Here is a 26124-nt window from a genome sequence, read left to right as displayed (position 1 = left end):
AAAACTCAAATCCACACCTCTAATTCCTTTCATTAAAAAAACAAAAAGGTGGGACTCTAAATAAAATAGATGGGAAACAACATCCTAATGACAAGAGATTAGACAAAATATCACTAATCAAGGAATATGATAAAAATCATTGTCACTCAACATAGTAACACCTACCAGTAGTTATCCGGTAGATAATATTCAAGCCTTCCTAACTATAGGAGTGAAAACAAATTAATGTCTGAGAACTGAAGTCTTCTTCAAAGGATACTAAAACACATTAGTAATCAGGATCCATGTGTGGGAAAATTTCCTTGGTCACTCACCAAGCATCCTCAAACAAAAATTTCTCTATGGGCAGCACCACTGTACTACTGGAACTTTCACTAAAACTGTATCACTAACGTTGTAACATATTATTTTAAAAATTCCGTAAATTAGGGGTGCCTTGAGTGGCTCAGTCAGTTAAGTATCCGACTCTTGGTGTCCACTAGGGTTGTGAGATCAAGACGTGGGTCGGGCTCCATGTTTAGTAAGGAGTCTGCTTCAGATTCTTTCTTTCTCCCCCTCTGCCCTGCCCCCGCTTGTGTTCATCTCTCTCTCTCTCTCACACACAAATAAAATCTTTTTTAAAAACTCTATAAAATAGTATAACATCAACAAAAAAAATTTCGAAGAAACAGAAGATATAGTTCAAATGTCATCTTCTTGGAGAAGTCATTTCCATTTTCCTAGAGCAAGGATCTACAAACTACTGCCACCAGATCAATTCTAGCTTGCTGCTTTATTGTAAATGAGATATTATTGAAACACAGCCATGCCTGTTCATGGACATATTGTTTAAGGTTGACTACAGTATAATTAAAAATACATATTTGGTCTTTGCCCCAAGTTTCTGGAACACACCTTCGAAACCCTTGGCATTTTACAGGTGTCTTTTGTTATCCATTATTAGTCCCTTTTGATTATACCTAAGATTATGCTAACAAGGTGACTCATGGTCAGTCCCTAGATAGTTTAAAAAGAAGGGCTGGCCATTAAAGACTGAGCATGTGACTAGAGGGCTAGAGACTGAATTCAATTATATGGTCAATAATTAAATCAATCATGCCTACGTAATGAAGACTTCATAAGAACTCGTGAACAATGAGATTCAGGAAGCTTCCAGGTTGATGAACACAATGATGTGCTAAAAAGGTGCCCAGAAAGGGCATGGAAGCTCTGTGTACCCACTCCCCACCTCCAACACCTTGCCTATACATCTCTTCCCTTTGGCTGTTTCTGAGTTGTATCTTTTATAATAACTAATTTTAAGTATGGTGCTTTCCTGAGTCTGTCAGTCATTCTAGCAAATTACTGAACTTGAGGGTAGAGCTGTACTCAGCCAGGCAGAAATGTAGGTAGCCCCACTTGTAGCTGGCATCTGAAATGGAGACTTGTGGGACCAAGCCCTTAGTTTATATGCTTTGTACTAACTCTGAGTTGTTAGTGTCAGAATTGAATTGAATCACAGGACACCTAGTTGAGGTCAGAGAATAATGATGCTGCCTTTCCACTACAACTGCAAATTTGAGTAGATGTGATAGACACAATATGGCCCATGAAGTATAAAATGCCTGGTCATTATAGAAAATGTTCGCCTACTCCTGTTCTGGAGATTAGTCTCTCACAGCCTCCTGTTTTAACATTTTGGGTACACTAACACATTACCTATTATATTCATACATTCATTAGTCTATCTCCTCCAGGATATTACTACTTATGAACAAAAAGTAGTTTTATCATCATTATATCTTTAGGACCAACTTCTTGGCATACAGTTGACAGGAGCTTAATAAAAATACTGATTAAAAAAAAAAAACTTCTTGGGGCGCCTGGGTGGCACAGCGGTTAAGCGTCTGCCTTCGGCTCAGGGCGTGATCCCGGCATTACGGGATCGAGCCCCACGTCAGGCTCCTCCTCAATGAGCCTGCTTCTTCCTCTCCCACTCCCCCTGCTTGTGTTCCCTCTCTCGCTGGCCTGTCTCTATCTCTGTCAAATAAAAAAAAAAAAAAAAAAAAAACTTCTTAAAGCATGTTTCTATCCCAGTGTTTATTATTTCCTATTTTAATATCACTCCTATGTTCTGATTCTAAAAGAAAAAAAACAAAACATTGAAAGATCATGAATTATTAGCATGCTAAACCCTGAGAGGACCACAAACATTATTTAACTCAATCTTTATTTTCAGTCATGCAAAACAAAGTCTGGAACACTTAAATGACTTGCCCAACTAATCAGTAACAAAACCAAGATTAGAATCTAAGTCCAAAATCAATAATCTTTTCACTAACAATAGCATACCTTTTTAACAAGTGAAAAAATAACAACGTAAGTAAAACTAAACTTTATTCAAAACGCACCACCCAAAAGTACACTCCTTTCATGCTACTCAGAGTACCAGCCAATGAATGAAGAAACTAAATCAGAACATGAATCAATATACTGCTTCTTTCAAAAGAAAGCTTTGTTATGGAAAAAAACAAACAATTATTTGAAATAAACAACGTGCTTACAAAACAAAGTTGATTTATATTCTGGCACAAGCTCCTTATCTCCTCCTAGACCAAGAAACATTTCACAAATATTCAAAACTATTTTGGGGGCCAAGTTTTCAATAGCAATGTACTAAATGAACATTTGGTGTGGAAGCAGAAACTGTTAATAATATAATGATCTATGTCATATATATATGTCATATATATCATTCATATACACAGTTCCCACTTGAAAGGAATAAGAGGGAAAATAACACCTATTTCATTTCATATATATATACACATATATATACGATATATACACACACAAACGTAGTGTAGATACAAATATAAAGAGAAAGAAAAACAGAAGCTCAGAGAGATATAATACTTGGCTCAAGGTCACAAAGCAAAGAAAAGGCAGAGCCAGGATTTGAATTCAGATTAGTCATATCACAAAGGCCAAGCTCTTTACGGAAAACCAGGATACAAAAACAGATTTGACTCAAATAGCTTTTACACATAATTCATAAATCTAAATATAGTCAGATACAACAGCTCATAGGTATAAAAGGCCTAAAAGGAGCAGGATGGAGCTAGAAGAAACACCAACTATTTATATACACTTCCCCACTGAACAAGCCGTCCTCTCTGACCGATCCTGTTGTTTCAAGAGAGAAACGTAAGAAATACTGAAAGAGTAAGACAACAATAGTCTATCTAATCAGATCAGCTTACATGGAATGTATGTATTGCTTTGCTCTTATCACTCTCTTGCCAAAACTTCTTCCTCCACATTGCCCAAAGTCCTTAGCTTCAAATTCACCCAGCTTCACTTGTCTCACGTATAAGAAGCGTACAGAAGTGCCTATGTCATGGAGTTACTGAATTAACTGAGTCAGAGAAGAACCCACAATAGACACACAAGTTTAAGCTAAGTTCTAAAGGATAGGTAGTAAAATGCTGGGAGAGAAAAACACTCCTAGAAAGAAGGTACTACTTTAAACATACTATGCTGATTCAAATTTCCAGACATAGAATGCTCTCACTCTACCCTATCTACTCAGCCAACTCCTGCTCACCCTTCAAAGCCAATCTCAAAAGCATCCTCCACCGTAAAGTCTTTCCTGACTTCTGCAAATCGATTGTCACTTTCTCTTCTGTGATATGTATTCTAACATACATTTTTACTCAAGATGATAGGAGAAATAAAAGACAGAACCAGAATTTGAATACTGATTAGTCAAACCACAAAGGCCTGATCACATTACTTAGTATTTTTTAATTTATACATCAGTCTCTCTTTTTAGAATTTGAAGTCCTTAAAGAAATGAATCATCTTTCCAATCCCATTCAATCCCAGATTTGACCATACTAAATAAAAATGCTTAGATTAATCTCCTTCTCCTCTCCATCAGATATTTAGAAATCTTTCAGGGTTAAAAGCATCCAAGACTGCTGCTGAAGTATATTCTAGAATTATAATGAAAGACCATAACACATACCACCAACTCTCAAAAACTAGACAGTTACCCAAATTGACAGTGCTAGCTCTTAGGTAAGTCAACCCTAGAATACTGCTATGATGGGTTCTCTACTCTGGACACTGCTATGAATCACCAAGAAGCTACGCACAACAGTTCTTTTCCAATCCACTATTTCTAGCATCTGTTGGTCCCAATTTTGTTCCAGTTATTAATTTGATCCAGAGGGTATCCAGTGTTTGCCAGCTAATCACCTGGTAAACCAGACACACTCTTTCCCTGGCTCTTCCTTCACAAGGACGTGAGGAGAAAATAAATTTCTATTGTTCAAGCTATCCACTCTGTGGCATTTGTTACAGCAGCCTTAGCAAACTGATACACCAGCAAAACCCGAGAACCTCAAGTTGAATGTAATAGAAGGAGTAATTGCTAGACTGGAAATTCAGAGACCTGAAAGCTAGTCCTAAAGTTTGGCCATTTAAAAACTGTGTAGCCCAGATTAAATCAGTAACTTCCCTGTGCCTAGGTTTCCATATCTGAAAGACAGATAATCTTTGAAATCTTATCATTCACTAGCATTCTAGAATTCTAGTTTTCAATTCAGAGTCCTGTTTAAAACATGGTACCCCTGATGATTAATACTAAACTTAGCAATCTAAATACAATAGGCAACCCTGATTCTGATAAATCAAGTAAATAACAAACTGCATATCCTGTTTTCCAGGTATAAGTAGGGTTACTTCTCGATTTCTGGTTTTGGTAAACAGGACAAACATGAATTTCCAGAAAGTATATTTTCACATATATTTTTTAATAGTAATCCACAAAGAGCAGTCATTTACTTCATTAAGAAACAGTCTAGCCAATAATATAAGCAAATGCCTAGCAGAACACATTAGATGAAACAGTGCTTTCACCCAACTCCTACTGAACAAATTCCTACATTTTATTTTAATTGTTTCTTCAACTCTGAAGCAATGTTTACAATTTGCCTTCCAAAGTATTTGCTGACAATAAAATGCATTTTAATTTGCTGCCATATTGATTTCCATGAATTATTTAGGCAATTTTTACCAGAGCAGGGAGAACAAGTATTTCCCCAATGATATATGGTTTTTAAACTGTTGCTATCAAGTCAATGCATTAGTTAGGAGGAGGTTTACTGACACATAACAGGAATACCCAAAATACAATGGCTCAAACAATATAAGATTATAGATATGTGTATGTATGTATAAGCGCATATTGTATATGTGTACATAGACACAGATGTATATATGTATATGTTATATATACACATACATATAAAGAAAGAAAACATGCTAGCATATTAGTTTCTGTATTTCCAATGGTTCATTTATTTTGAAATGTTCCCTTCTAAACTGGGGCTGCCTAATAAAATATAATGCAAGCCACATATGTAATTTTAAATTTTATTAACCACATTAGAAGAAAATATAAACATGAGAAATTAAGTTTCATTTTATTTAACCCAACATATCTAAAATATCATTTCAACATGTAACAAGTATTTTTAAATTATTAATTTTACATTTTTTTATACCAAGTCTTCAAAATCAAGTGTGCATTTTATCCTTTCAGAACATTTCATGTGGTCACTGACTACATGTGGCTGGTGGCTACCAAAAGACTACACAGCTCTAGACAGACCTAGCCATCTTTCAAACCTCAACTCAAGCATCACCGTTTTACATATGGTGGGTATTCAATAAATATTTGTTTGAACAAAATGGGTATGTAGTCAGATATGGAGGCGAGGCTAAAAATGAGTATATACAGTCAGACCCAGTAGACCAATATCTAAATAGGGAAGGGAGGAAGGGCAAACAAAAGAAAAAAAGAACTAGATATCCTGCAAATTAAATACAGTACTCTAACTTGAATAATTAAATCAATTAGAAAATAAATTAAGTCAACTATAGAATGCTATAATTCAATAACAGTATATATTAAACATTAAAATCTGAGTATAACAATTCAAAGCAAAGCTTTTATAAGATCTTTGGTTTTTCTTCAGGAATAAACTACATTAATAGAGTCCCTTTTTAAAAAGTAGCAACATACATCACAAATGTGATACATCTAATTATTAAATTGTATTCTTATAAACTACCTCCCCATTAATATATCTTTATTCCTTTTACATACGAAGATAATAAATTAAGGCTCTAAGATACAAAATACATTATCATATTGATCCAAAACCCCAACCACTCTGTCTCTGGAACTGTAATCTATGTTGTAAATGTCTATATCCCATATTTTCTAAGCAGGTCATCTTCAATTTATTTCAGAGTTTGGCAGCATAATTTTTCAATGTAATTGGGTTCAGCTGTCATTCTGAATGACAGGTTGTCACGCAGTAACTAAAATACGTTAGTTTACCTTTCAGAGTGCAATCACTTATCAGGTTGAACATTATTTCTAGAATTAAAAAAAACCAATATAATTAATTTAAAAAATCAGCAAATCTGACTAAAATATATTTGCTCAACATAATTCCTATAAAACTATCTAAATGAGTATTTTCACAGAGAAAAATGCTTGGTCACAGCTACTCAACCCACCCCTAAAATACGTCAATCATCCTAAAAATGAATGCTTTTTATCCTAAGGCCAAGATAAGAAAATGTTAATGGTTCAAAACAATTCCATGACCATTCAGGCAATCTTGCTGAACTGTGACCAATTAGTTCACTGAGTCCCTGTGTGGTACTAATGAGACCAAGGAAATGGGTTACATTTCTGTCTGAATCTAAACTTAGTATAGTCAATGGTTAAAAGACTGAACCTACAATCCCACCCAAATATGGCCTGCTGTCTGCCAGGTGGAGGACTTTGACAATAATAGCAATGAAACAAGCATGTGAACAGATTAACAGCTAAGAAAAAAAATTCACACCTTAGCATATTTTATTTATAGGAACAGATACTCCAAAGAAACCTACCATGTGTAAAGTCACACTTCGGTAAAGATGAATCATTAAATCTCAACTCTTAAAAACCAAGTCAAGTAAATATGCTACCTTATAAATAGTTCCTGCATTATTACATATAATAATACTTGACCTAGCTTCTAACAATTTTTCTGGAACAGTCTTTCAATTCTGGAACGCTGGTAAATGAAAAACTATAATTTGATGTGCAGAAAGGAAAAACCAGCATCCTTTCAGTGATGGGAGGGAACAGGATTTCCTTACAGAGGAAGAAAAGTTCAAAACAGTACTAATACCAGGCCAGTTAAAGAAAAAAGCTTATTTGTGGTGATCCTGATACTGAACTGTACCAAGCCAGCTTGAATATTCCTCTACATTTCAGAAAACCATTAACTTTACACTTTGATAAATGTTGTAACTGTTAGAATTCTGATTTTATGAGACTGACAAAATTCAAAATAACTTCCAACACCCTCAGTTCTATTCCTTTTATCTCTTCCTCCACCTTCTCTCTTATTCATGAACTACAAATGCCCCCAGAGATCTAGCTCTTTCCCCTCAAGAGGGTAGGCACTGAAAACGAAACTCACCTTCTGTCTCCACAGGGCCCAAGTTTACACAGGTGTATTTAAACTACAACTTTACTCAACAAAGTAGAGGTGTCATATACCCTATCATCAACCACCTTTTCAAATCTCAACCTAAACATTTTTTAAAAATTGATATTCATTGAGTGCTTACTATGTATCAGACCCATCACCAGGCATCAGACATCTCTTCTCACATCCGTTCCCTCAATGACAACGTAAAAATATGAATCTATCATCCCCTTCTTACTGATGAACATACTCTAATAGCAGTGTTAAGAGTGAATCTTTTTTTCTCCAAAGATAAAGGGTAACTATAAGAGAGTTTAGAAAATCATACAAAGTGTAATTTACTTCCCAAAATTTTCAATACAAGACCTACGAGACCTAATTACTGAGTTAGTTGTACACCTAATAATTAAGTTAGCTGTAGACAAAACAATAAAAGAAATATAATGTGAGCCACATATATAATTTAAAAATTATCTAATAGCCAGATTAAAACAAGTAAAATGAAACAGGTGAAAAAAAATATATATATATAAAACTTATTAATAAAATAACCCAAGAGGCAATATAACCAAAACACTTTCAACATGTAACCAATATAAAAGTTAATGAGATAGTTTACATTCTTTCTTTTCCAAACTGAGTCTTTAAAAATCGGTGTATATTTTCAACGTAAAGCGCATCCACGTTCCTACCAGCCACATTATAAGAAGTGCTCAAGAGCCCCAACATGCAGGAGGTCTACACTGGATAGCACAGCTACAGACAAGCAGAAAGAAGTGGCACTTTAAAACAAGTAGTAAATATACAAAAAGGCGAACTTACAATGAGACAAAGTTTTCATTAGACTCAAAAAGGGCATAAATATAGCCATGACTGATAAACCTTTAGTAAGATATATAAGATAAGCTAGGCCTAGGGGTACCTGTGTGGCTCAGTTAGTTAAGAATCAGACTCTTGATTTCGGCTCAGGTCATTCATTATCTCAGGGTGCTAAGATCTAGCCTGGCATGGGGCTTCAAGCTCAGCGTGGAGTCTGTTTGCCTCCCCACCCCCCTCCCAAACAAAAGCCTGCACCCGTGTGTGCGCGCTCTCTCTCTCTCTCAAATAAATAAATAAAATCTTTGAAATAAAAAAGATAAGCTAGGCCTATACTGCAATGGTATTAAAGAAGGTAGATAAATTATGTTATTTCTTAAAAACAAAGGAAAAACTAAACAGTCATCTTCAGAAGCTGTATATTATTTAAAATGAGTTCAAACAGAATGGGCATGCTCTCTAGAAGCTTGTAACTAGGTAGGTAACACGACAAATAAATTTTAGAGAAAAGGTTTGTTGTTTTTTTTAAACAGATTGTTTAATGGAAGTACATTAAAAAAACCTCTTAAGGAAAAATAAATCACAGGTTGTTTTTTTTTTAATGAAGGAGAAGGAATTGAGGTAAAATCACTACTCAATATTCCATAAGAAACTGAAATCACTCTAACAAATTAGCTGCTGTCTTCCATAATTAATTAATTTTTTAGGTGACAAGAATTACTCATGTGTGAGTGTCCCTGGTCTTTCCCTGTGCCTACTCAAGAGAATTCTGGCTTAGCCTGCTGAGTCTCTTCACTTCCCCCACCCTCTGAGACTGACTTACCAGTCTAAATGGAAATTATTTTAGGCTTTGTAATATAAAGAGAAGAAAGAGGAACACTAAGAATTTACAGAGAACTCTATGCTGATTTTTTGACAAATTCCAGAATAAAAGGATCAAGAGCAGCTATACTATGGGAACAAAGCAAATGAGAGAAAAAGAGTAAATTTTTAAAGAACTACTACTATAGTCTACATATCTCTATTCCACGTAATATTCAAGAAATAGGAGTAAATAACCTGAGTCATATAGAAATTACTTTTTCTTATTGGAGACTATGTTCCTTTGGTTCCGTCAACAAAGAGACTGATCATGCAGATCATGAATTTATAAATGTAACAAACATAGGCTCCTGAGTATCTTATCTGTGTTGCCAATGGAGACTGGTTTGAATAAAAAACTCTTACTCTTTGAAGACATATGCTAAGTGAAATAGGCCAGACACAAAAGGACAAATACTATATGATTACACTTACATGAAGTACCCAGAACAGTCAAACTCACAGGGACAGAAAAGTATAATGGTGGTCACCAGGGCCTGAGGGAAAAGGACTAGGGAGTTACTATTTAATCGGTACAGAGTTCCAATTGAAGAATATGGAAAAAGTTCTGGAGATAGATGGTGGTGGTGGGTGCACAACAATAAGGTACTAGTAGTACCACTAAACTGTACACTTAAAAACAGTTACACCAGTGAATTTTCTCCTATGTATATTTTACCACAATAAAAAAAAAAGGACACAAAGACTTTGAACAAGCTGAGTTAGCTTTGAAATAAATCTAGCAGTAATGACATTTGAAAAAATTAAAAATAAAAAAAATTCTTATGGACTTCTAAAGCCACATTTATCACCAACATAAAAATACATTTTCTTTATTAAGATACGCCTATTTGTTGAAAATGAAGTGCACTCGACGCATAACATTGTTTTTAAAAATTGATATGGCAAAGTAGTAGCTAAATTTATATAGCATATCAGAAATAGTTTTTAAATGTTAATAACAAAAAGATTCATTTGGAGACATTAATTTCCCAACAACAGCACTTACATTCCTTCCTAGTTGGATATAGTAAACAACATTTTTAAATGTTACAGCTTCAAGAGAATAGTGCATTAAACTACATGGTGGTTCCCTGAAAATTATCTAGGGAGTTTCAGAGATGAGGACAGTAGGGGAACATAGCAATTTGGAAATAAATGAACAACATGTTTTAGGAAATACCTGGTAACACAACTTACGTCTGTTTTTTTATCTTAGTCTCATACATATGGCTATAAGGTGTTAAAGGGAAAAGTCCATTTCTTTTAGCAAGACCTAAACTAAATGGAGACTTTGCAAACTTGTATGCAGCTCTCCTTAGCTGCTCATAAAGCCCAAGTCATTTTACCACTCATAGAAATACCTGCATTAAACTAAGCATTAAGGAAAACAAACAGTATTCAAATGCACATACATGAAATTCATATCCAAGTAATTAATTTTTAGTAAGAGCAAAACATCAGTATCTTTAAAAGTACAATTACACATTTCAAAAAGTACTAGAAATAGAAGCCAATACCATCAGTTAAATTTTATCTAGGGGCGCCTGGGTGGCACAGCGGTTAAGCATCTGCCTTCGGCTCAGGGTGTGATTCTGGCATTATGGGATCGAGCCCCACATCAGGCTCCTCCGCTATGAGCCTGCTTCTTCCTTTCCCACTCCCCCGCTTGTGTTCCCTCTCGCTGGCTGTCTCTGTCAAATAAATAAATAAAATCTTTAAAAAAAAAATTTTATCTATTCAGCTTAAGTTTCTCTTCCGAGTTATGATACACTCAAAATTAAGTCTCCTTTATCTTTGCCAGTATGAGTCACTCCTTTATTTTTTTTAAAGACTATTTTTTTAAGTACTCTCCACCCTCAATGTGGGGCTCGAACTCACAACCCTGAAATTATGAGTCATGGGCTCTACCAACTGAGCCAGCCAGGCACCCCATTCCTTTATTTTTATAGGTTATTCATCCAGTGTTTACTGAATGCCTACTATGTGTACATAATTATTATACAACAGTATAACAAATACTGTATCTTTCAACAGTCAAAAGAAAGGAAAAGTTGACAGGAAAAAGATATATCCCTCTATGTCGAAGAGCCAATTTATCAGAAGTCTGGGTGAGTACAAATAAGCATACATACATACAGCTCCTGAAATAATTCACTGAATTGGACTCTAATAAATTTTACACCTCCCCTGACCAAGCCTGAGAGGGGAAAAAAAATATATGAACACTCATGGAATAAAAATAGGGGGATTTCTATAAAAAGAAATAAAATTGATCTTACTGTAGATTATAGTTAACATTAGAGGACAAAACCATGAAAACACGTCCTCATGACCTGTGTCCTTATGCAAGCTATCCCCTCTTTGTAGAAAGCTTTTCTTTCTTGCCATTTTTATCCTGGGAAACAGTTGCTTGTCCTTCAAGATCCAGTTCAAAAGTCACCTAACAATGTGACCTTCCTAGAATCCTCCAAGGAAAGTTAGTGGATCCATTGTTTCCATGGCATTTTACGTAAATCTTTGTAATATCACTATTTACCATTGTAATTTATCTGCTTATTTTTCTATGTCCTGTGCTGAACCTCCAGTTATTGAAGGGAGGGACTATGTAATTCTTTTTCATACGCCCAATGAGTATCTTTACTCTGGCAATAGAATACTAGGTTAGGATTACTCAGTAATTTCTTTAATCATCAGTTTAAGTATCCTGAGCCTGCCTGAGTGAAAAACAAAAACAAAAACAAGAACAAAAAAGCAAAACAAACAAACAAAAAAGCATGCTTCTATTTGAAATGAGCTGGGCAAAGTGGAACTGTAGGCACCAAGATAAAATGAAAAAAGCACTGGACGAAGAGCCTGGGAATCTAGGTGTTAATTCCTAGGCTGTGAATCCAGGATCTTAATCTACTTGGTTCTCTTCCCCTGCCTAAACAAGTGATAGAGTCAGGCTATTGCCCAGATCTGAAGACCCTACAATCCATTTCAAATTTAAACTTTCTTTTAAACATAAACCATACATATATATTCCCCCCCACCCCGAGAAAATAAAAATTGAAATGTTAAAAAAGAGGCAAACATAGAAATTAAAAAACCACAAAAGCCTATGAAGACAAGATTTATACCCAAGTCAAAAATGACCCAAAAAAGCAAACTATATCAAAGGTGGAAAAGTCCTCATTTCAAAAACAAGTTCAATAAGCAGCACAAAATTCCAGATTCTACAATAAGTACTCATGAAACCAAGGTGAATAACACAGTGTTCTGATCTCAAGGGATTCAGAGTCTCTAGGGCAGTCTGACAAGTAAACAAATATTTAAAATAGAATGTGCAGTGCTGACTTTGAGGTATGTACAAAATGATATAGGAGAGCACAAGATAGAAGGAAGAGCCTTTAGGGGGAGCTCAAGGAAGGTACGTCTGGCCTAAGTGGGGATGAGAACTAAATCTTCAAACACAAGTAGGTGTTCTTTAGAAAAAGGTGGAAGAATATGATGACTTGAGAAAAGCAATAATTATTTAGCAAGTAAGAGTAAATACGGTATAATAAAAGAAACATTTTTCCAGTGATGACTCATATCTCATAAGATTTTTTAAATAATTTAAATCATTTAAATTCAAGGACTTTGAAAGGGTAATCAAGTTATACAGAATTAGTACAAATCAAGTAAAATAATTTTATGACATTTTATAATAAAATATTGCTTATATAACTGAAGCTGAAAACACTTCTCTTTCAAGATACCAGACTTGGTTTAACTTAGAAAGACGACTATTTTTATTTCACTGAAAATTTTACATTTAACATCAAGATGATAAAATGAGATAATGCACATCATATGCTTAACACACTGCTTGGCATGTAAGGATTCAGTAAGTGTAAGCTGCTATCACTGTCATCATCATCATTAAAGGCTTCTGTATATTTTAAAGTGCAATGAACCTGAAAGTGGAACATCTAGCTTTGAATCTCATTTCTCCAACTAAACTGCTTTGCAAACTTGAATAAGCCACTTACCTTCAGCCATAGTTTACTTATTATATTAAAGTAAACCCACATTTACTTCAAAGGGTTTGGGAGAGGATATTAAAAACGTAAGGTATGAAACCAAACCCAATCTATAAATGCCAATCCCTCCCCATAAGTAAAAATTTTTAAGATAATAGTAGAAATATGTATATGCCATCTTTAAATCAGCTGCAGGTTATTTCTCTCAGAAAATTAAGGTATTTGCTAAAGACAAATATATCTAGACATTTACACTTCCATAAAATTTGCTATTAATCAATGTTTGCTTTACTTTCTTAAACTGAGAGAGGAATCACCATTACTGGAAATTATGTTACCTAGACCCTGGAATGATTCCTTCTGTAACTCATTTGTTTTATCCAAGCAAATATGATATATGTGGCAGTTCATATAACTAATACTAATATATAACAAATATACTTTTTCTACATAAGATAAATATATTAATGTATGCTATCACTCTGATTCAAAGTAATATCTAAAGTATCAACATTTAGCCTAAGAAAAGATAAGCAATTCAAAATTAGTTATCATTTATAATACCGTATAACCAATTATTCCCCAAAACTCAAAAATACATAGTTCACAATATAGCTTTTGCTAAAATCACTTTTGTATACAAATCCATCAAATTGTCCTACATTCATTTTGATTTCCTGTAAACAGCTAGTCCTGAGTTGTCCGAGGGCAGCATTCCCTACCATAGCACCAACTCACTGAGACTGGCTGGACCCTGCCTTTAACATCATCTGTTCATATAGTGCTGGCCTTTGGCATGATTTCTAAGTAGCTTCACTTTGTTTAATAATGAAAAAGACTAGCTTTTGAATCTGAAGGCATGAGTCCCAACTCTGCTACTTAATACTTAGACAGACTTATCTAACTACTTCACATTTCTGTTAGTTTCCACATCTGTAGAGAAGGAATGGTATCTGAACAAGAAGTTATTCTGAGGACTAGTTAACACAGTACAATCTCACAAGTGTATTTTACACAGTTAAGAGCTATTAACATATAGGCTAATATTATTTTCCAAAATAACTGATCACAAAATAGTTTTTAATCCTCTAACTTGCCCCTTAGGATTGTTACTCAAGTAGTCTTCTAAATATTAAAGCTAATACACCCAGAGGGAGGTATTATTTACGAGGATCACCATTCACGTCCTACTACATCTATATGTGAAATTCAGCCACGTGAGGGAAGGAAGAGATAGAAGTGCTTCCAGGCAAAGGAACTCCTGTTATCTCATGTCTATTCCTTCCCCAGTTTTCCATCTTCCTTATTCAAAATAGGTAATTAGGAAAAACTAGCCCAGGCACTAATAAAGACCATGCAGGATGCTGGAGAACAGACCTCCTGTGTTTCACCAGGAAAGCCTGATCTGTGAGTACCTGAGATCCCTTCTCTGACAGGTTCACCAGGCTCAGGTACTGCAAACTAAAAGAGAACAGCTCGGTTTTATTTAGATCATTATCTTTTTTCTATGATCAGATGATCCTCAGGCTCAAGACAAGAATAAAAGTAATAGTAAGCTCTAAATAAACTGTGTACCAAACACTTTCCATATATTATTTCATTTAATCTGCCCAAAAACCTTGAGATAAATATCCCCTTTTACACATAAGGAAACTGAGGCACATAAAGTTTAATGGCTGTGTGATATCCCATAATATGGATGTAAGATAATTCATTTAACCTTTCCCTATTGTTGAACATTTAGGTTGTTGCCAATTATTTCTTATATCATAAAATTATATTTATCCCTCATACTTGTCCATAGGTAATTCTTCCTTAGTCTAAAGAACTAAGGATTAATAACAAGAACCTCTTTAAATCTCTTGATACATGTGGTTAAAATGTCATTCAGAACAGCTGTTAACATTTTACATGCCCTACAACATCATTTAAGATTACTTTATCCGGGCTCCTGGGTGGCTCAGTTGGTTAAGTGTCTGCCTTCAGCTCAGGTCATGCTTGGGGTCCTGGGATCCAGCCCTGGGGTGGACTCCCTGCTTAGCAGGGAGTCTTCTTCCTCTGCCCCTCCCCCAGCTCATGCTTATGCACTTGCACTCACTCTCTCTCAAATAAATAAATCATCTTAAAAAAAAGATTATTTAAGCATGCCTAGGAAACAATGGTAATTTTCTTTTTAATCACTTGTTTTTCATTGTATATTACTATTATGTTGTTAGTGAAAATAAATTTCTATATTAATGAGCAATATATATTTCTTCTTTCTTGAAATATAGCAAGTCCTTTACCAAGTTAATATTTTTCTTATGTCTTGTCCTATAATACTTAATACCTAAGGTTTTTTGTTTTTTGTTTTTTTTAATTTAGGATATTGGTTAGGAGTCAACAGGGTGCAATTCAAACTGGCTTAAGCAAAACAGGAAATGTATTGTTAGCTTAATGCATTGAAAAGTCTGGGGATATGACTGATCTGAATGGTTCCAAAGATGTCATCAATAATCTATCTCTTGGTTCTAGGTGTCTCTGTGATAGGTCCATTCTCAAGCATACTCTGCTTCATGGTGACAGATTGCCAGTCAAATACAGACTTATATTCTAACATCTTACCAACTCCAATGGTCAGTATCTTTCCCTTTCTCTGACAGAATTAAAGAAATTACCAAGCTACTCAGATGTGCAGCTAGATTTTTAACCAAAAGCTTTACTGATGAGCCAGGTCCAGGTTATGTTTCTGATTCAGGAAAGCAGAAAGGAACCCATAGAAACCCCAAATCATATAAACAAAGAATCAAGAAGGGATGACTCCCCAAAGGAGTGTCAAAAAATCTAGAACTGTTAGCAGTAGAAAAAAAATGGATGTTATGCAGCCAAAACTGACAGAAAATTTTAACATTCTAGCCCTTGGCTGCCCATACACTTGTATGCATATAAGGTGTATATACCTAATTTTTCATGCATATATTCACTCCTTTCTATATACATAATTCTTTAATACCCATGTTTAACAATGTTACTACCATAGCCACAATACAAAATGTACTAATCACCTCGAAGGGGTAAGGGGTGAGCAGGAGGTGAGGAAAAGATAAAGACAATGTCAAGTTACTGCATCAAGCTACAAGTCTAATAAAATCTTTGTGCTATGAATTGGTCAGGTCCAAATGTGCATTCCTTTTGGTTGTACCTCATTATCTGACAACATACAGTTACACAATAAATTTAACTAGCTCCCAGATACTTAATACAGGATGATAAAAGAACATAAATAATTCCCACTTAGAAGAGCGGCAAAGATAAACCATGGCCACTAATTTGAAGCATACAGCATACACTACTGGTTAGAGTAGCAAGAATTCCTTATCCTGGCAATACACTTCCTTGTTCAGCCAATTCGGATGTACTCATTCCTACTATCTCAGAAGACCTCACTTGTCCGTTTACCCTCTTAGCCTTAGATTTTCCCCCCAGCAGCAGCTACACTGCTTTAGCAGCCCACTTCCTCTTACTAAAGTTTAGAACTGCCTTAGAAGGAAAGGAACACAGGTCTTTGTTTACCAGACTTAAAGTCACTCTAGAAGTAGTTTTCCTAAAAACTTAATATAATTTTCGGTCAATTAACTTCAGTCAACTGGTGGAAGTAGCATCAAAGCCAGAGACCTCGTCAAGATATAGCTTGCCGATCTAGATTTCTGTCTTTTCAATTTCCTAACAATATTCAGTCTCCCAGCGACAGACCTTCACAGTACTCATCCCCTTTACCCTCAGCTTAATGATTTTCCTTGAAGCGATGTCAAACAATAAGCTGGTGAGGGAGCACAGACTATTCTCTCACTTGTTCCCCAGTAGCATCTGCTTTTAAAGCTCTTTAGGAACTGGATTGTTACTTTGGTCAGGAAGCTGAGAGTATAATGCATGAAGCGCTTGAGAGAAGCTTATAAAACAAAATTTTATGTGGTTTTAATGTAAACTCCTGCCTTTCCTCTTACCAACTTTAGCATGGGGTTAAAAAATAAATAAATAAATAATAGGCTTTTCAACCTTCAAAGTTCTTGATATTCTGATTCTCTGCTATGTGTAGCTACAGGCAGAAAGGGCTGCTCTTACTTGTAAAGACAGTATTTTCTTCTCTCTCCGCTTTCAAGCATGCCACCTTGCAACAAGGCTAGCTGCCCTCTTAAAAAACATTATCAAAGGCCACAAAAAAGGTGGCCAAAAAACTACAGTATCCTTAAAGTTACCGCCTCAGTAACTCCATGGGCAAAGATACACAGGTGAATTTAAAATAGCTGTTCTGTAATTCCTGAAAAGGAACTGGTAGGGGAAAGCAAAGTCCTCATTGCCTTATACTCCATTTCAACATTTAAGGGTCTTGTTCCTTACAACACCCCGTTTCCATTTACTAAAGTCTATGCTAGAAAGGACTCTTTCCTTTTATAAATGACAAAGCTCCAATTTAAAATGACTTTAAGCTAACAACAATAATAAATTTTAAAAGAGAATTTAATGTTAAAAGATAATCTCCATAGGCACAGGGAACTCCAGAGGTTTAAGCAGAATCAAGAATATATTTCTCTCTCTCAGGACCCCTGGGTGGCTGTCGGTTAAGCGTCCAAATCTTGATTTCGGCTCAGGTCATGATCTTGGTGTCCTGGGATTGAACCCAGCTTGAAGCCCAGCGTTGGGCTCCATGCTTAGCAGGGAGTGCTCCCGGTTCTCCCTCTCCCTCTGCCCTCCCCCCAACTCATGCACATGCTCACAGGCTCTTGCACACATGCTCTCTAATAAATAAATAAATCTTAAAAAAAAAAAAAAAAAAAGATTTCTCTCTCTCTCTCTCTTTATACTTAGTCAAGTTCTAATACAGGTTCCCACAACTACAGGATGAATCTACCAACTCCGCATCACCAACAGAGTTTCAGCACAAGTCCTATGATTGACCCTGTGACTCCCCTTGAGTTAAATGTTCATCCCTGAACCAATCACAGTGATTCTGGCCATGCCTGGGTTATATGCCCAGCCCACCTAAACCAGCTGAACTAAGATTGGTGAGTAAGTGGTTCCTCAAAAGCAACTGCAGTACCCTTATCAAAAAGGGAAATGTATGCTAGACAGACAAAAACAAGAGATGTCCACTACTCCTGGTAATATGACATATTGTAACAATACTTTTTCTTTTTTAAGATTTTATTTGTTTATTTATTTGACACAGAGAGAGAGACAGAACAGAAGCAGGGCAAGTGGGAGAGGGAGAAGCAGGCTCCCCGCCGAACAGGGAGCCCAATGCGGGACTGGATTCCAGGACCCTGGATCATGACCTGAGCCGAAGGTAGATGCTTAACCAACTGAGCCACCCAGGTGTCCCAATACTTCTTAATTTCTAGTCAAAGCATTATATGTATTCTTTGCTGATAATAACATAATCTTTGTCATGTGCTAACATATTTGACATATACATAGGTTTATTGAAATGAAAAGTTCTTATCAGAGTCTTCTTCCACCATGCCAGTTTAAAATAACATTTACATATGTAGTAAGGTATACATAATGCATACATATTCAACACACATTTCCAGTTACAGAATTGGCAATACATTAAATGAGTCTCATTTTTTTCAGGATCTTGGGTCTGGACCTTACTGCTGATTGTAATTTGAGAAACTGGTCTTCTACTGCCTAAGAATGGGGTTGTGCCTACTCAAAATGCATTTAACTTACCCGAGAGCCAAAAATATAAAAGATAAACATGTATCTTCAACTTATGATGTTATGTCCTGATAAACCCATTGTAAGTTGAAAATATCAAAAGTCAAAAACGCATTTAATACACCTAACATTCTGAACATCATTGCTTGGCCTAGCCCACCTTAAACATGCTCAGAACCCTTACATTAGCCTACAATTGGGTAAATGATCTAACACAAAGCCTATCTTATAATAAAGTGTTGAATACCTCCTGTAATTTATTGAATACTATGCTGAAAGTACAGAAAAACAGAATGGCTAGATGAGTACAGGATGGCTGAGTGTATCAGTTGCTCACCCGCACGATCCGGTGGCTAACTGGGAGGTATTACTTGCTGCCTAACATCACGGAAGAGTATCATACTGCATATCACCAACCCAGGAAAAGATCAAAATTCTAAGTATGGTTTTTAATGAATGTGTATTACTTTGGGACCATTGTAAAGTCAAAAATCATAAGTTGAACCATCGGTTAAGTCAGGGACCAGCTGTATGCATAAAATAGCCTCCTACCCTCAAGGAGTTCACAGCATAGGAGGGGAAACACATATAAATAACAATACTAGAAAAATAAATAAAATAACAATACTAGAGAGTGATAGGTGTATCTTTGTATAAGGAGATATTGTTTCCCCCACTATCCAAAAGTAGAGTGTTCTATGAAACCTGACAATGCATAAGATATGAAAGGTACAGGCAAGAAATTAGAAGCCTATGAAACTGATGCAAAATAATATTTAAAATAAACAGTCAAAAATGTGGATGATTGAATTTTATGATACAGTAGTACATCAGTGATCCAAAATGGGGGGGGGGGTGAGTCTGCTAGGACCTATGACTTTCTCTACACTGTGTTTGGAGAAAGTATAGCAAAGACAGAACCTTGAGACACATTTATTCAACAGCACAGTATTTGCCAAAACTGACTAGCAATATACAAAATACTTAATATTAATATGCCTTGATCATTATCTGGCTATAGAGTATTTGCTCTTTACTGTCTTTTTTTATTCAATATAATTAACATACAGTGTTACATTAGTTTCAGGTGTTCAATATAACAATTCAACAATTCTATACATTTCTCAGGGCTCATCAAGACTGCTTTGCTCATCATGACTAAATTAATCTTTCTGTGGAAAATCTCAGAACTCTTAATAGTGTAACTTCTAATGTTTACAAATGCATTCTTAATTTAACTTTCAATACCCAAAGGCAAAAATAAAATATAATTCAAGTTAATATGACAAGACTTACATGTCAGTATAAATTAAAATGCAGGAAATTCTCTTTTAATATAAGTAAATATGGTTTTGTTAATATTATGGACTTCCATGACTCTAAGTTACACCTACATACTTTTAAATAAATTTAGTTCAAATGTAGAATATACCTTTTGTGAAATTCTAAGTATATTTAAAGTGAAAATGATTCTGATTATCAAACTGCAAATGAAAAAACTTTAAGAAAAATTACTGTCACGTTCATTTACAAGAGAATCATTTAAAAATTCCCTTTTAACAAAAATACTATGATTCATATGCAAGAGAGAAGAGGAACTTAGCCCACAAAATCCCGGGAAAGTATCTTGTATTGCTTTCAATACAATATGCCATTCACATGTTTAAAAAAAAAATGAAATTATCAGAGGAAACATTTTCTACAAGATACACTGATATCACACTATAATTTGTGAAAAAAAATCTTAAATGCTATAGAATTATACTACCTAAGACAACTATTCAAACCTGAATTCTTTCACTAAGTAAATATCAATCCTCTATTTTATCTTTTCTAAGACTATGTTTATATTAAAATCTTTGATAAAAAGAAACTTTCATGTTATAAACAAAGAACACACGATATTTACATAGCATTTACTTCAAGGAAAGAAAAACCTATATAAACATATGTTAAGGGTGTTTACAAAGGAAGCACTCGATTAAGCAGTATGCCTATTTTATAACTGAAAAAGGCAACCAAATTCCTAAACTATAATCACTCTCTTGTACTGCCATATTAAATAATTCTTCCTAAAGTCAAAGTTTGTTGATGATCAGCTTCTTTCACAGCTACACTGCAAAATTCTTGACAATATAATCTCATTGTAACATTATTTACAATTTAATTTACTCATCTTCCTGATGCTATAAATATAAATATAGGGTGCTATATTTTAATGTTTCAACTTATCAGTATCATTATACAAAATATATCTACAATAGAAATTATTCATCTTATTTCTCTTTACATTGGTGATTCTTCGACAAATTCACAACCCACCTGAGTGATGGAAATAGCTCTACCTTGCCAAACAAAAGCAGGAAAATTACAGCCATGGCTGTGTTGAAGCCCTATATTTCACTGCATGCTTAAACTTTACTCAGCAAAACTTTTAATTCTTTGGGCAAAGCAAGAGAGAAATAGCACCCGAAAACCAAGTATTAGTATTCTCATATTATCTAGAGATACGGATGTACACGAAAAATAGACAAATATTTTAGCAAAGGTGACTAATTTAGACTGTTTAAGTAGAAACTGTTTTGTTTTGAAGTTTCATTTGTTCCCCTCCTTTCTTTTTTGTCATTAAATGGCACTGTGAGAGATTTCACTATTTTTACCTACTTTTTTAATTTAATGTTTTAAATTAAGATTGAAAATTGAAAAAACTCATTTTAGAGATAATATTAGAGGCTTCCAACTTCTAACTAGTCATTGAATTCCCTAAATGGATTTAACTGATTTACTTATTAAGTAAATAGAATTAAGTTTTGATAATTATTTTTAAATGCCTATGATTTCCGAATATTTCCAGAATCACGTTAAATTTTCACATGACATTTTCATCATGCATATATTAGAAAGATAAAGCCCTAAACCTAGAGTTCAAGAAACACTACCCTTCAAGTGATCAATTTGTATTACAAAATCAATATAATTAACAACTTAATAGTAAAGAGCTCCCTTTGTCATATATTCTTCTCCCCAAAAGTTTCCATTTAAAGACCTATTGCATCCTTTAAATACGTACAAAGAAATTTTAAACCTAACCTTTTTTATTCCAAAATCAATGCAGTTACAAGGTCTTATGTGGATTTGGGATATAACATTTCGGATTACCTTATTTCTGATTACTCCAATTAAGCTTAACAGTAAAGTTCATCTCTAACATAATGTTTGCATACTGAGACTTCACACCAGATTTTCACTGCACTGTAAAAGAGTTAAATTTCTTTTCTATCTCAAGAGAAGTATTTCACTTCCTTTCTGAACCTACTGCATATCTATAGAACCCCATCTGTTAAGAACTGATCTGGCATACATCAGTACTGCTGCAGAGTCCAAACTGGTTACACATTCAAATCAGTTTCCAGCTTGTGAGAGCTCTACTGCCTCTTATCATGTTCAAATGTATTAAGTAAGCACACAAATAGCTACTAAAATAACCTAATATCACATCATCTAAGGTAAAAATAGTACTGGTTAGGTGAAAACTGGAAAAAAAAAAAACTTTCTATGTGTTCTTTCAAATTTACAGAAATACAGTACCTGCTAACATACTAACATATTTTGAGATTTCATCTTGCTTATTTTTTAAAAAGGCAAGTACTGACCTGCTATTTGCAGCTGGTTAAAATTAAAACTACCAAGAAACAGTATTTCTGTTAGTGTTTTGAAAAGAATTTGGTTGTATCGAGGTGACATTCCCCTAAACTTACAATGACTTTTGTGGTGATTTATTTGAAGGGTAGACAGAGTAGAAAGAGGTGTATTCTATTTAAACAGTAATAATACAACAAAGCAAATACATATCTCCTATCTTTGACTTGACGTACTAGCAAAAAAGGGAAAAAAAGGCAGCTTTAACTTTTCTGTGAATTTAAGAGGTTCATAAACCGTAGACATTAATCCATGTCTCGGGGCACCACTGCTGTAGCTGCAGCTTTCTCTCAGTCTCCCAGTAGATCAAATAAAAATAATTGCTTGGCTGAAAAATCAGACTACATGGGTGTTATAAAATCCCCCTGTAAGCATATTTTTATATTTCTGTGATTCGACACCAAACAGAACAGCCAACTGATCGCTCTTGATTTAAGCCTTGTCCTCCAAAACCCTACCTTAACAGTATGTCAAAGACTAGATATTGCAGAGGAAACTGTTTTAAAAGCTTTGCTGCAGCAAAAACTGCATTTGCAAAACATTAAAAATTATCTACTCTTAATTATCCGCAATTTGTGATTCTGCTCTCTTTATTTCTTCTCATTTCTTCCCCTGACATCTTGAACGCTTCTTAGCCTCTCCATAGATAGCGCAAAACATTAAGTCATACACAGTTCTGCAGTAACTCTTTCTTATCATGAAAGAAACCAAAACCTATGGCTGCATTTAACACCTTTCCTTTGGTCTTTATCCATGCCACGCTCTCAGAAGGCAACCATAGAAACCAACCTGTATGATTTGGTGCCCTCACATTTTAACACCTTGTGTGTGCGCGTACACACACACACACACACACACACACAAAAGACTAAGAGGTCAGCATATTCAGGACAATATTACAAAGAAAGAAAGCTGCCTAAAAAGAGATGAATCGGGAAGGGGGGGTGGGAGATACAGTCCCAATACTCTCCATCATAGCCTCTGAATATATTTAAAGGCAGATGCAAAACTGCATCATTTTCCTCATTCGAAAACATCACACCCCAGCTGCTCAAGTTAGAGCTAATGCGCTTCTCACATTTCAGTAGCACGGGGGAATTTAGACTCCAGGGGCAAGGCTTTCATCCTCGGAGAGCGACACCACAATTAAGAGTGCAGAAGAAAGAACCCCAGAGAAAAGGAGGCCTCCTCTCCCCCCAACTAAACTCTCAAGTCGACCCAAAACCTGCACCGCAAGAAATGATTTCTACTCATAGTCAGGAGAAGTGATAATAAGCGGTGTTAAGTTGGGCACTGCACTCAGGCGGCAGGAGAGGACCAGAGGAGAGCAGGGTGGTGGCGTGGCTATGGCTGCGCGCAGGCAGGTCACCCGCTGGGCAATACCCGCCCGACGATCGGTGCTCCCACGGACGCTCTGCGCGTGCGACCCTGGGGGTGGAGGTGTGTGGGAGCGAGAGGCTGGGGAGGGGGGTTGGGGGGCTGGGAGGCAGATGGAGAGCACGCCTTTTTCCTTACCAGGTTGAGCACCGTCTCCACGATGTCCCTGTTGCTGACCTCTCCGACCTGTATGAGTCCAATCAACACTGCGAATTTCATCCGGATGTTGCGGATCGGCACCGAAGGGTTAATCATCCCCGCGGGCAGCACCACCGAGCCGGAGCCGGACGCCCCCCTCAGCTCTCCCATCCCGCTTCCCCCGCTGCCGCCACCGCCGCTGCCTCCGCCGCCTCCGCCTCCGGCCCCGACGGCGATGAGCCCCACGGGCTGAGGCTCGAGCCCCGGGCCCGGGCCCGGCTTCTCGCTCGCCATTTGCCCCCCTCCTGGGGAGAAGGGAAGAGCAGAGGCGCTGCCTCCGCCGGTACCGTTATACCTGCCTCGGCCCCCGCCCCCCGGCCGTCGCCTCGGAGCCCCAGCATCCACCAGCGCCGCGGCGCCGGGCCCGCTCCCGCCTGCGCGTCAGCCCGGCCCGCTCCGGCGCCCTCCCGGGCGGAGGCGGTGGGTTATTCCCAGGCTTATTCCCGGAGGTGGCTGCGCCGCTAACCGCTGCCCGGCGAGCGGCAGTGCCCGCCCAGCAGCTGTACCGCTGCGGCCACCGCCGCTGCCGCTACCGCTGCCTCCTCTCTCTCTCCCCCTCCCGGTCCGTCCGACCCGGCCCGCCCCCCGCGGAGATGCGGCCGCCGCTCCGAAAAGCCCTGGGGGGCGAGCAGCTGGCCACGACGCTGGCCGGTGCTGAAGCTCAGACTGTGGCCGACGCTACTGACGCTGCTGCTGCCGCTGCTACGGGCGCCACTGTTGTTGTGAAGCCCCGACGCCGCCGCTCACTCCGCCATGTTGCCGCCCCCTGCCTGCGGTAGTAGCCACTGCGCCTGCGCAGAGCCTCCGTGGGCGGAGCTCTCGGCGCACCCCCTCTTTTGCCCTGCCCTCCTTCTCTTTCCACCCACCCACCCCGACACCCCTCGTCCCTCCCCCAACCACCCTGAACGGATAGACAGGTGAGCAGGTGCATGGGGACCAATGCCAGACCCTGGGGCAAGCTGGTAGAGGCAGGGCGGGTAGTGGCTTCCTTGTACTTTTTCCCTTGAGGGTGGATTCTCCCTGTGGGGAAGGACACGGTGAGTGTGTGTCTTGTCTTCTCTGCCTCCTCCTCCTTCCTTCAATATCCTTTTGCTAAGAGAAGGTTCATCATCTTCGTCTTCATCATTGCATCCAGAAGCTGCCACTGCCAGTGCCACGTGCCTTGCAAGGTAGGGGAGTGGCAGACGACCTCTTTCTGCCCCTCTTCGCCCTTCCTCGCAGCACTGCCCGCCTAGCCTCCCAACCCCCTTATTTCCCAAATAAAAAGTGACTGGCAAAGCAGAAACAAACGCACCAGGGGGAAAGATCTTGCATTGTCGGGGAAGGATACAGATGGAGTGTAATGGGTCTTTTTCTACAGCCATGAAAGAGTCTGACACCTGCAGACACAGGCGCGACTTAAAATAGAACTTGTCAAACAGTGATCCGCTCTGGATGGAGCTCTGAACAACAAACAGCTCTTGAACTCACCTACCAGCCTAAGAAGGCTGCACTGAGTGACACTATAGGTAGTTTGGTGGGAGCTACAAATGCCACATTTCAAAAATCCCTTGCGATCTTCAGGTACGATGCCAACTAATGATGCATCCCTTTTCCTTAGTCATGTACAGTTCAGGAGATTTTTGAAATTATCTAAAAATATAGGTACTCCTCTGGCCAGCCTGAATGTGTGGAAAAAGTAGATTACTGTATCTGCATAAATATGAAACAAAAGTATTACTGCTTAAGAAAATTGAAATATACACAGTAATCTTGCTGCTAGCCTGAATTAAAACTAAACAGGCATGACTGCTGTTTTCTCCTTTGAAATGAAGGATGTAATTTTCTTTAATATTTCATGAAGTATGCCCTTTTCAATAAAGATATATTACAAGCCACCAGCAGTATTCGGTATCTGGAGGTATATTCAAGTCATTCTAATT

General features: G+C 37.1%; 1 protein-coding gene across 5 annotated transcripts in view; it reads right to left on the bottom strand.

Annotated features, from left to right (window-relative positions):
* NBEA (neurobeachin) overlaps positions 1-24988 on the bottom strand; it is a 651237-nt gene extending 626249 nt beyond the window's left edge. For all 5 annotated transcript variants that reach the window (XM_034665060.1, XM_034665062.1, XM_034665064.1 and 2 more), the window contains exon 1: positions 24143-24988. In XM_034665060.1, the coding sequence (XP_034520951.1) occupies positions 24143-24436 (294 nt within the window). In that variant the 5' untranslated portion in view covers positions 24437-24988. The remainder of the gene's footprint in view (positions 1-24142) is intronic.
* Positions 24989-26124: the final 1136 nt, after the last annotated feature.

This window comes from Ailuropoda melanoleuca, chromosome 7 (genome assembly GCF_002007445.2).
Source record: "Ailuropoda melanoleuca isolate Jingjing chromosome 7, ASM200744v2, whole genome shotgun sequence".
Lineage (NCBI taxonomy): Eukaryota > Metazoa > Chordata > Mammalia > Carnivora > Ursidae > Ailuropoda > Ailuropoda melanoleuca.
The sequence above is the reverse complement of the archived record's forward strand: the minus strand, read 5'-3'. Positions and strand labels throughout refer to the sequence as shown.